The sequence below is a fragment of the Pseudophryne corroboree genome, chromosome 3 (assembly GCF_028390025.1).
Source record: "Pseudophryne corroboree isolate aPseCor3 chromosome 3, aPseCor3.hap2, whole genome shotgun sequence".
Classification (NCBI taxonomy): domain Eukaryota; kingdom Metazoa; phylum Chordata; class Amphibia; order Anura; family Myobatrachidae; genus Pseudophryne; species Pseudophryne corroboree.
The window spans coordinates 394,347,581-394,360,324 of NC_086446.1; the positions used below are offsets into that span (position 1 = coordinate 394,347,581).

Consider the following 12,744-nt stretch of genomic DNA (forward strand, 5'->3'; position numbering starts at 1 on the left):
ATCGTGCCCTTGTAAAATAGGGAATATACCTACTATTGTGCTGACCCACCTGAAGACACACGTACAGGAAAAAGGAAGAATATTGATTTAAAGACCAATTTATTATTACTCAAATTATACCTCGCCCCCTAATTAATTTCAGATTTTACATTTTTTTATTTTTTATTTAAGTAGCACGTATCAGTACCAGTTACGCATGCTTCTGTAATTTTCCTTAGCTATCGTCCAACAAATCATTAGTTTTTTTACAATTATTTTCTGCGGGGAAAACAATTATGTCTGTTGTGCGGTATCAGTTGTCAGCAATGTCAGAGAGGGGGGAGAAGGATATCATGGCGCATAGAGCAGGTACAAAACACATCAGGGCCGGGGCAGAGTTGAACACAATTTGGAGATTAATGCATCCAAATTGGGTGCATGGAATAAAATGCATATATTTACCTTTACACAGAATTGATTGCGTCTATACGCCATAACACCCCTATCTGCATGCTTGGTTTCATGGCTGCCATTGTCACTGTGCACTTGCACTATCTCTAGTCTTGGTGCACAAGATCTGTCTGAAAACAGAAGTGTATTTTTGTGCACTCACAACTCTGATAGTCCCCAATTCCATAGGCATGCTGTCTCTGAACTTTGCCTATATAGCCCTACAACTCTGTCAGTCATAGTCATGTGCACTTATTTATGGAGCATGTGTAGCGCGGATACATACAAGATAGACTGTGTAAACAGATGTGTGTTCATTTTCGCATCCGCACAAATGTCATTCTGCTACACATACACACTATCGTACTAGCGACATGTCATAAAGGCAAAGGGGAAGGATGCTACAATTAAAACAGAAGTCACAAAGGGTATCTGGTCTCTAGGTCGACATGTTCTAGGTCTACAGGTCACAAGGTCGACATTTATATTTTCACTTTTTTTTTTTTTGTAACTTTTTCATACTTAACGATCCACGTGGACTACGATTGGGAATAGTAACCTTTCGAGCCATGCGAGGGGACAAGGTGCACTAATTAGGGTTCCCGGTCACTGAACAGAGAAAGCGACACAAAAAAACCATAAAAAACTCATGGCGACTTTTTGACCTGTCAACCTAGACAATGTCGACCTACAGACCCTGTTGACCTAGCATCCCTGTCGACCTAGTTACTGTCGATCTAGTTACTGTCGACCCTTCATTATCATTCAGCAGAATTAGCAGTCTGAAGAACAAATGAGATAATAAATTATTATCAAACTATTCTCCAGATTTATCAAGCCTTGGAGAGTGATACATTGCACGGTGATAAAGTACCAGCCAATCAGCTTCTAAGTGCCATGTTACAGTCTGTGTTTAAAAAATGACAGTTAGGAGCTGATTGGCTGATACTTTATCACCGTGCTATTTCTCACTCCCCAAGGCTTGATAAATCATGGCATTTTACTTATAGGGGCTGATTCTGAGTTGCAGACTGCTGCTGCTTTAGTGTCTTTTCCTGTAGTCGCCTGTGCAACATTATGCTAATGCTAGTATTAGCCCTTCCCTTGGTGTACAGCGGTGTACCTGTGACTATATGCTAGTGCTAGTATCAGTCCTTCCCCCTGTGTACAAGTGTGTGTCTGACTGTGCAAGGACTTAGGGTGGGTAGACGATATTGGCTCCTAATGAGTTTCTGTTTTAAGGCCCGTATTCACGGGCAGATCTGGGAAGAGATGTGTGCTGAGCGACCGCTCAGCACACATTTCTCCCCCCGCTCAGCACAGCGCATGCGTGCGTTGGGGGAAGGGGGGCTGCTCATTTCACCCAGCGGGTAAAATGAGCGACCTGCTAGATTGAGCCTGCATGCAGGCCAATCTAGCACCAGCGATAGCGCCGTGCGGGGCCGCGCATTGCTATCGCTGTGGGGGTACACACGGACAGATCATGCTTAAAATCTAAGCAATCTGGTCAGATTGCTTAGATTATCGCTTTGTGAGTACCCCCCTTTACTTTAAATGGCACTTTGTGACTGATACATGGAACATTATGCTTTCTTATAGTTTACTAGCTCTCTATTCTGCCTTTATTTTTACACATTCCTTTCATAGTAAACATTTGCAAAGGTTTTAATTGTATTACTCTTCACTGACCTATTGTACTAACAATTATATTTACTTCCTGAACAGGAAAGAGGGGGACAATGAATTTATGAATATTATTGCCAATGAGATTGGCACAGAGGTGAGTTAATATAACACAGTGATACGTTTCTGCAGGTACCAGGCCATGAATCAAACTTTTTGGGGGAACTTTTTTTTTTAATGCTTCATTTTTTTCTGAAGAATATTGGGGCTAGTGTAGATTTCAAATACTGCCAAAATTATTTTTGCAAAGTACGCTTAATTGCATAGGGTAGTACTGGATGTGCACCAGGTTTATTGCAGGAGAAAACAGCAGTATACATGTGAGGATTATGTGGAGATAAAATAGAATACCCTTGTAGGTTACGCTTGGATAAAACAGTAAATGACCCTGTTTGTACCAACAATAGTCCTAGAAATGGCACTCCACCTTCAGTATAGTTTGTGAATGGACTGTGTGCCCTTCCCATGCCAGACAAACCTTTAATAATGCAAGGCAACACATGGGGGCTGCACTCAATCGACTTTGCAATGAAGACATAAATTGAGCAACAAGCTGTAGCAAAGATCCATTGTTGCTCAATTTATATCATTGTTAATGATACTGTTAATTATATTTTTCTATGTAATACCCAACTGCTCCTTTTGGTGATAAACTTTCCCTGCCCCTGATTACGTAAGGTTCCACTGAGAAATATGTCACCCACAGAAATGCTATCTCTATCTTTGGCTGTGCATGTGCACACTTGCAGGATGGATAGCGATATCTAGCCCTGTAATGGGTGGGGGAGCAAGTGTTGCAATCCAGTTACATACTGTATATAGAAAATAGGATTTTAATACCTACCGGTAAATCCTTTTCTCTTAGTCCGTAGAGGATGCTGGGGTTACATTAGGAACCATGGGAGTGTGTGTGTGTGTGTGTGTGTGTGTGTGTGTGTGTGGGGGGGGGGGGGTTATAGACGGGATCCGCAGGAGATATGGGCACTTGAAGACTTTCAAAGGGTGTGAACTGGCTCCTCCCTCTATGCTCCTCCTCCACACTCTAGTTATAGGGACTGTGCCCAGGGAGACGGACATTTCGAGGAAAGGATTTATTGTTTAACCAAGGTGGGCATCTTACCAGCTCATACCTGAAGCATGCCGCAGAACGTGGCATTCAACAGAACACAAGCCAACGGCATGAACAATTTCAGCAACAAGCTGACCCGAACCGTAACACAACATGTGTGTAACCACAAGTAATAACTGCATACGCACTGGGACGGGCGCCCAGCATCCTCTACAGTATACTATTTTCTCATACGTCCTAGAGGATGCTGGGGTCACATTAAGAACCATGGGGTTATACCAAAGCTCTAGAATCGGCGGGAGAGTGCGGACGACTCTGCAGCACCGAATGACCCAACTTGAGGTCATCATCGGCCAAGGTATCAAACTTGTAAAACTTAGCAAAAATGTTTGCTAAATAGCTGCTCAGCAAAGTTGCAATGCCAAGACTCCCCGGGCAGCCGCCCAGGACGAGCCCACCTTTCTAGTAGAATGGGCCTTCACCTATTTCGGTAACGGCAATTCTGCCATCGAATGAGCATGCAGAATCTTACCACAGATCCAGCGCGCAATGGTCTGCATGGAAGCAGGACACCCAATCTTGTTGGGAGCATACAGGACAAACAGTGCCTCTGTTTTCTTAATCTGAGCCGTTCTGGCGACATACATTTTCAAAGTTCTGACCACAGCCAGAGACTTCGACTCAACGAAGGCGTCAGTGGCCACAGGCACCACAATAGATTGGTTCATGTGGAAAAATGAACCACCTTCGGCAGAAATCGTTGACGTGTCCTCAATTCTGCTCTATCTTCATGAAAGATCAAATAAGGGCTCTTGTGAGACAAGGCCACTAACTCAGACACCCCCTTGTAGATGTCAAGGCCAACAGGATGACCACTTTCCAAGTGAGGAACTTCAACTCCACCTTCTGTAAAGGTTCAAACCAATGTGATTGAAGGAACTACAACACCACATTAAGATCCCATGGTGCCACTGGAGGCACAAAGGAGGTTGAATGTGCAACACGCCTTTCACGCAAGTCTGAACTTCTGGAAAGGAGGAAGGAAAACCGATAAGGCTGAAATCTGAACTTGAGCCCAATTTTATGCCCGCATCCACACCTGTTTGTAGAAAATGGAGGAAACGTCCTAGCAGAACTCTTCCATAGGAGCATACTTGGATTCACACCAAGAAACTTACGTTTTCCAAATACGGTGGTAAAGTGTAGACGTTACCCCTTTTTTTAAATTTTTTTAGCCTGAACAAGTGTGGGACTGACTACACTGGGAATACCCTTACGACCAGGATTAGGCGTTCAACCGCCATGCCGTCAAACGTAGCCACAGTAAGTCTTCATACACGCACGGCCCCTGCCGCAACAGGTCCTCGCGCAAGGGAAGAGGCCAGGGATCTCCTATGAGTAATTCCTGAAGATCCGGATACCAAGCCCTCCTTGGCCAGTCTGGGACAATGAGGATTGCTCGAATCTTTGTTCTTCTTATGATCTTCAGAACTTTTTGGAATGAGAGGAAGCGGAGAAAATACATACACCGACTGAAACACCCATGGTGTCACCAGGGCATCCACTGTTATTGCTTGAGGGTCCCTCGACCTGGAACAGTATCTCTGAAGCTTCTTGTTGAGACGAGATCATTTCTACTTGAGGAACTCAACGACTTGTCACCTCTGTGAAGACTTCATGGCGGAGGCTCTACTCTCCTGGATGGAGATCATGCCTGCTGAGGAAGTCTGCTTCCCAGTTGTCCACTCCTGGACTGAAGACCGCTGACAGAGCGCCTGCATGCCTCTCCGCCCAGCGGAGAATCTTTGTGGCCTCTGCCATTGCCGCTCTGCTTCTCGTTCCGCCCCGACGGTCCATGTGCGCCACTGCTGCCACATCGTCCGACTGGATCAGCACGGGCAGATCTTGAAGAAGATGTTCCGTTGTAAATGGCCCTTAACCCCAGATCGTTTATATGGAGACAAGTATCCTGACTTGAGCATCTTCCTTGGAAGTTTTCCCCCCTGTGTGACTGCACCCCAGCTTCGGGGGTTTGCATCCGTGATTACTAGGATCCAGTCCTGGATCCCGAACCTGCGCCCCTCTAGGAGGTGAGAGCTGTGCAGCCACCACAGGAGTGAGATTCTGGTCTTGGAAAACAGGATTATCCTCCGTTGCATGTGTAGGTGGGATCCGGACCACTTGTCCAACAGGTCCCACTGCAGCACTCTGGCATGAAACCTGCCAAACTGAATGGCCTCGTAGGCCGCAACCATTTGTTTGATCAGACTCTGAAGTTCCAGAGCCTATCCCACTGGAAGAAAAACCCTCTGTAATTCTGTGTCCAGTACCATTCCCAAAAACGACAATCACGTTGTTGGAAACAACTGTGACTTTGGCAAGGTTAGGAGCCAACCATGTTGTTGAAGAACTGTCAGGGAGAGCGCAATGTTTCGCACCAACCGGTCCCTGGAACTCGCCTTTATCAGGAGATCGTCCAAGTACGGGATAATAGTGACCCCTTGCTTGCGATGGAGCACCATCATTTCCGCCATCACCTTGGTGAAAATCCTCGGAGCCGTGGAGAGACCAAACGGCAACGTCTGAAATTGGTAATGACAAACCTGAATTGCAAATCTCAGGTAAGCTTGATGCGGAGGAAAAATGGGAACACGTAAGTAGGCATCCTTTTAGGTCTACCGAAAACACGAAATCTCCCTTTGAAGACCACAGCCCTGAGAGATTCCATTTTAGGTATAGGATTGGTCTGACCGAACCGTCCGGCCTCGGGACCACTTAGAGGCTTGAATAAAAGCCTTCTCCCTGTTGTGACAGGGGAACCAGGATAATGACCCGATCCCGACACAATTTTTGTATGGTCGCACTTACAATAACCCTGTTCGGGAGAGAAATTGGCAAGGCCGATTTGAAAAACGTCAAGGGGGAATGTCTTGAAACTCCAGTTTGTACCCGTGGGACACTATTTGTAAAACCCATGGGTCTAGGCCAGAACGAAACCAGAACTGACTAAAAAGTTTTTTAGACGCGCCCCCACCGGTGTGAACTCCCGCACGGGAGCCCCAGCGTCATGCGGTGGATTTGGCAGAAGTAGGGGATGATTTCCGCTCCTGCGATCCTGAAGAGGCTGCTGACCTCTTCTCTCTTCCTCTTCCTCTACCCGCAAAGAAAGGGGGAACCCTTTTTTTTTTTTTGTATCTATTGGACCGAAAGGACTGCATCTGATAATGATGCGTCTTCTTTTGTTGTGTGGGAACATCGGGCAAGAAGGTTGACTTACCTGCGGTATCTGCCAAGATCAAGATAACTAGGCTGTCACCAAACATCGCATCACCTTTATAGGGGAGAGACTCCATATTCTTCTTGGAGTCTGCATCAGCCTTCCATTGGTGAATCCACAACGCCCTCCTAGCCGAGACCGCCATGGTATTGCCCGTGATCCCAAGAGCCCTATATCCCTTGCAGCCTCACGTAAGTATGCTGCAGCGTTCTTGATATGACCCAACGTAAGGAGTATCCCATCTCTATCCAGGGTATCTATATCGGATGACTGGTTATCCAACCAATTTTCAATAGTACTACTCACCCATGCGCGTGGAATGGCAGGTCTAAGTAATGTACTCGTGGTCACATAAATAGATTTTTGTAGCTTTCTGCTTACGATCCGCCGGATTTGTGACAGGGCCCCGTCCCGAACGGGGGTGACTCCCACTTTATCCTGTCCGCGGCGGGAAAGGGATAAACAACCGGAATCCTTTTGGGGATTTTAAACCATTTTGTCAGGGCTGACCCAGACTTTCTGAAACAGAACGTACAGTACATGAGATGGAAGAACGTTACCTCAGCTTTCGTTTCATTATATATATATATATATATATATATATATATATATATATATATATATATATAGAGAGAGAGAACCTTTTGTCAGGAACAGCAGGGTCCTCAGTGGCGTTAAGCCGTCTTCAATATGTACCTCCATGTACTGAATGCTTTTTGCCAATCTTGGATCTAATCTGGAAACATTATGGTCGACACTGGAATCAGTATCCGTGTCGGTATCAGTGTGTAATAACTGGGCACGAGAACGTTTTTGCGACCCCGAGGGCCCTGGGGAAAAAGAAGCATGGTCATGAAACATCACATTCCACAGATTTTCTCTACATCTGAGTCTGGAACTCAGATTTATCCAACCTTTCTCTGATATGAATCACATTATCATGCAAACTTTCACCCAGTCAGGTATCGGTGGTGCCAACAGGACCGCCCCATCACATGTCTGCGTCCCTATATAGTTTCCTCTTGGGAAAAGATTCAGCCACCGACATGTCGACACACATGTATCCAACACCAACCTACACACCGGGCTTATAGGGCACAGACCCACAGTAAACCTGTCAGAGGGACATAGAGGATTTGCCAGCACACAACCCAGCGCCAAAAGTACACAGTCTGTGCAATAATAATCTAGTGATAGACTTGTAGTGCTTTATATGTTAATAACAAGCACCCATATCGCTGCGCCACCCCCTGTTTTGCACCCTGATCATGTCAGCAGTGAAGGAAGGACCAGCGTGTCTCTGAGGAGAGAAAATGGCTCCGAGCACTGTGCTGGGAGAGCGAGGAGGAAGCCCCGCCGCCGTAATGGCGCGCTTCTATCCCGCTCGGAAATAAATAAATAATTTACGCTGGCGAGGGAAGGACAGTGCCCCGGCACTAATGTCTGCTTTTGCCAGCCTTTATTGAAAGGATTTTATGCTGCCCAGGGCGCCCCCCCCCACGCCCTGTAGTGCCTGTGTGTGTGTGGGAGCGTGGCGTGCAGCGTTCCACCCTCTGCGTGGTACCTCAATATGCCATCACTGTTGAAGAAGTCTTCTTTTCTTCATCTACTCACCTGTCTTCTGACTTCTGGCTCTGTAAGGGGGTGACGGCAGGCTGCGGGAGTGAGCATCTAGGCATACCCAGCGATCAGCACCCTCAGGAGCTAATGGTGTCCTGTCAGCCAGAAGCAGAGCTATTGAACTCACCAGAAGTTGGTCATACTTCTCTCCCCTAAGTCCCACGAAGCAGGGAGACTGTTGCCAGCAGCCTTCCTGAAAATAAAAACCTAACATAAGTATTTTAAGAGAAACTCAGTAGAGCTCCCCTGCAGTGCATCCAGTCTCACTGGGCACAATTCTAAAACTGGAGTCTGGACGAGGGGCATAGAGGGAGGAGCCAGTTCACACCCTTTGAAAGTCTTGAAGTGCCAATGTCTCCTGCGGATCCCGTCTATACCCCCCCCCATGGTTCTTAATGTGACCCCAGCATCCTCTAGGACGTATGAGAAATGTAAGTAGAACACAAAGCAAAGTACACACTTCACCTGCTATTATCTCATTTGACCACTAGAGGGTAATATATACTGTAGAGTACATAAACCTGTAGTTATATTAGAAGATCAGCAAATACACTTAGGGGGTCCACGCCTTCTTCTCTGCTTTTGGGCGATGCTATTGCAAACCAGATGTGCATTTAGTTATTTTTTTGTAAATCTTTAGCAGCACCAACTACAAAAGTGTGATCTCCATAAAGTCCAACTTCTTAGCAAGTTCTCCATTTTTTACTTAAAATACTCTACGGTTTATGTTTACATTTATAAGTAGTGTAAAGCACGACAGAATGCGCTGGCACTATATAAGTATTGAATAAATGTTAAGGAGTAGTGAGGGACCATAGGGGACTGTCTTTAATCCGTCTGTTACTTACTGAAGTGCAATGTGGAGGCCCAAAACGAGTCCCATTAAAGATGAAGGAAGATACGCGCAGACCAACAACTCTGAGATGGTGCAAAAATCAATTCCATTTTGTGCTCCTCCACACTGCACAGAACGCCTCTAGAAATATGCTCTCTCCGCTCCAAGTAGTTAATGTATAAAAACATCCTAGAGACAGAGTGAGAGCCTTATAAGACCATGGTAAGTAAATATCTGCCTATACATGCAAAACACTTTCGTATAGTACTCTTCCATCACTCATCATAAATCTAAAATAGTTTAGAATATAATTTCTCTGACGTCCTAGTGGATGCTGGGACTCCGTCAGGACCATGGGGAATAGCGGCTCCGCAGGAGACAGGGCACAAAAGTAAAAGCTTTAGGATCAGGTGGTGTGCACTGGCTCCTCCCCCTATGACCCTCCTCCAAGCCTCAGTTAGGTTTTTGTGCCCGTCCGAGCAGGGTGCAATCTAGGTGGCTCTCATAAAGAGCTGCTTAGAGTAAAAGTTTTGATAGGTTTCTTATTTTCAGTGAGTCCTGCTGGCAACAGGCTCACTGCAACGAGGGACCTAGGGGAGAAGGAGTGAACTCACCTGCGTGCAGGATGGATTTGCTTCTTAGGCTACTGGACACTAGCTCCAGAGGGACGATCACAGGTACAGCCTGGATGGGTCACCGGAGCCGCGCCGCCGACCCCCTTGCAGATGCCGAAGTAAGAAGAGGTCCAGAAACCGGCGGCTGAAGGCTTTTCAGTCTTCATGAGGTAGCGCACAGCACTGCAGCTGTGCGCCATTGCGCTCAGGCACACTTCACACCAGCGGTCACTAGGCTACTGGACACTAGCTCCAGAGGGACGATCACAGGTACAGCCTGGATGGGTCACCGGAGCCGCGCCGCCGACCCCCTTGCAGATGCCGAAGTAAGAAGAGGTCCAGAAACCGGCGGCTGAAGGCTTTTCAGTCTTCATGAGGTAGCGCACAGCACTGCAGCTGTGCGCCATTGCGCTCAGGCACACTTCACACCAGCGGTCACTAGGCTACTGGACACTAGCTCCAGAGGGACGATCACAGGTACAGCCTGGATGGGTCACCGGAGCCGCGCCGCCGACCCCCTTGCAGATGCCGAAGTAAGAAGAGGTCCAGAAACCGGCGGCTGAAGGCTTTTCAGTCTTCATGAGGTAGCGCACAGCACTGCAGCTGTGCGCCATTGCGCTCAGGCACACTTCACACCAGCGGTCACTGAGGGTGCAGGGCGCTGGGGGGGGCGCCCTGGGCAGCAATGAGATTACCTTTCTGGCTAAAAAGAATACATCACATATAGTCCCTGAGGCTATATGGATGTATTTCACCCCTGCCAGGTCTCAGAAAAACCGGGAGAAGAGCCCGCCGGAATAGGGGGCGGGGCCTATCTCCTCAGCACACAGCGCCATTTTCCCTCACAGAACTGCTGGTGGGAAGGCTCCCAGGCTCTCCCCTGCACTGCACTACAGAAACAGGGTTAAAACAGAGAGGGGGGGCACTTATTTGGCGATATGATTATATATTAAGATGCTATAAGGGAAAACACTTATATAAAGGTTGTCCCTGTATAATTATAGCGTTTTGGTGTGTGCTGGCAAACTCTCCCTCTGTCTCCCCAAAGGGCTAGTGGGGTCCTGTCCTCTATCAGAGCATTCCCTGTGTGTGTGCTGTGTGTCGGTACGTGTGTGTCGACATGTATGAGGACGATGTTGGTGAGGAGGCGGAGCAATTGCCTGTAATGGTGATGTCACTCTCTAGGGAGTCGACACCGGAACGGATGGCTTATTTAAGGAATTACGTGATAATGTCAACACGCTTCAAGGTCGGTTGACGACATGAGACGGCCGGCAAACAAATTAGTACCTGTCCAGGCGTCTCAAACACCGTCAGGGGCTTTAAAACGCCCATTTACCTCAGTCGGTCGACATAGACACAGACACGGACACTGACTCCAGTGTCGACGGTGAAGAAACAAACGTATTTTCCTTTAGGGCCACACGTTACATGTTAACGGCAATGAAGGAGGTGTTACATATTTCTGATACTACAAGTACCACAAAAAAGGGTATTATGTGGGTGTGAAAAAACTACATGTAGTTTTTCCTGAATCGGATAAATTAAATGAAGTGTGTGATGATGCGTGGGTTTCCCCCGATAGAAAATTATTGGCGGTATACCTTTTCCCGCCAGAAGTTAGGGCGCGTTGGGAAACACCCCTTAGGGTGGATAAGGCGCTCACACGCTTATCAAAACAAGTGGCGTTACCGTCTCCAGATACGGCCGCCCTCAAGGAACCAGCTGATAGGAGGCTGGAAAATATCCTAAAAAGTATATACACACATACTGGTGTTATACTGCGACCAGCTATCGCCTCAGCCTGGAGGTGCAGCGCTGGGGTGGCTTGGTCGGATTCCCTGACTGAAAATATTGATACCCTTGACAGGGACAGTATTTTATTGACTATAGAGCACAGAGAGATATTTGCACTCTGGCATCAAGAGTAAGTGCGATGTCCATATCTGCCAGAAGATGTTTATGGACACGACAGTGGTCAGGTGATGCAGATTCCAAACGGCAATTGCCGTATAAAGGGAAGGAGTTATTTGGGGTCGGTCCATCGGACCTGGTGGCCACGGCAACAGCTGGAAAATCCACCTTTTTTACCCTAAGTCACATCTAAGCAGAAAAAGACACCGTCTTTTCAGCCTCAGTCCTTTCGTCCCCATAAGGGCAAGCGGGCAAAAGGCCAGTCATATCTGCCCAGGGATAGAGGAAAGGGAAGAAGACTGCAGCAGGCAGTCCATTCCCAAGAACAGAAGCCCTCCACCGCTTCTGCCAAGTCCTCAGCATGACGCTGGGGCCGTACAGGACCCCTGGATCCTACAAGTAGTATCCCAGGGGTACAGATTGGAAATTCGAGACGTCTCCCCCTCGCAGGTTCCTGAAGTCTGCTTTACCAACGTCTCCCTCCGACAGGGAGGCAGTATTGGAAACAATTCACAAGCTGTATTCCCAGCAGGTGATAATCAAAGTACTCCTCCTACAACAAGGAAAGGGGTATTATTCCACACTATATTGTGGTACTGAAGCCAGACGGCTCGGTGAGACCTATTCTAAATCTGAAATATTTGAACACTTGCATACAAAGGTTCAAATCAAGATGGAGTCACTCAGAGCAGTGATAGCGAACCAGGAAGAAGGGGACTATATGGTGTCCCGGGACATCAGGGATGCTTCCTCCATGTCCCAATTTGCCCTTCTCACCAAGGGTACCTCAGGTTCGTGGTACAGAACTGTCACTATCAGTTTCAGACGATGCCGGTTGGATTGTCCACGGCACCCCGGGTCTTTACCAAGGTAATGGCCGAAATGATGATTCTTCTTCAAAGAAAATGGACGATATCCTGATAAGGGCAAGGTCCAGAGAACAGTTGGAGGTCGGAGTAGCACTATCTCAAGTAGTTCTACGACAGCATGGGTGGATTCTAAATATTCCAAAACCGCAGCTGTTTCCGACGACAATTTGCTGTTCCTAGGGATGATTCTGGACACAGTCCAGAAAAGGGTGTTTCTCCCGGAGAAGAAAGCAAGGGAGTTATCCGAGCTAGTCAGGAACCTCCTAAAACCAGGAAAAGTGTCAGTGCATCATTGCACAAGGGTCCTGGGAAAAATGGTGGCTTCTTACGAAGCGATTCCATTCGGCAGATTTCACGCAAGAACTTTTCAGTGGGATCTGCTGGAAAAATGGTCCGGATCGCATCTTCAGATGCATCAGCGGATAACCCTGTCT

The 12,744-nt window shown here is 47.3% G+C and overlaps 1 protein-coding gene across 1 annotated transcript in view; it reads left to right on the forward strand.

Moving 5' to 3' along the window:
* The window catches only part of AARSD1 (alanyl-tRNA synthetase domain containing 1), a 166,175-nt gene that overhangs the window by 116,601 nt on the left and 36,830 nt on the right, over nucleotides 1–12,744 (forward strand). Inside the window, exon 16 of the mRNA XM_063963181.1 lies at nucleotides 2,155–2,209. Within this exon, the coding sequence (XP_063819251.1) occupies nucleotides 2,155–2,209 (55 nt within the window). The remainder of the gene's footprint in view (nucleotides 1–2,154; nucleotides 2,210–12,744) is intronic.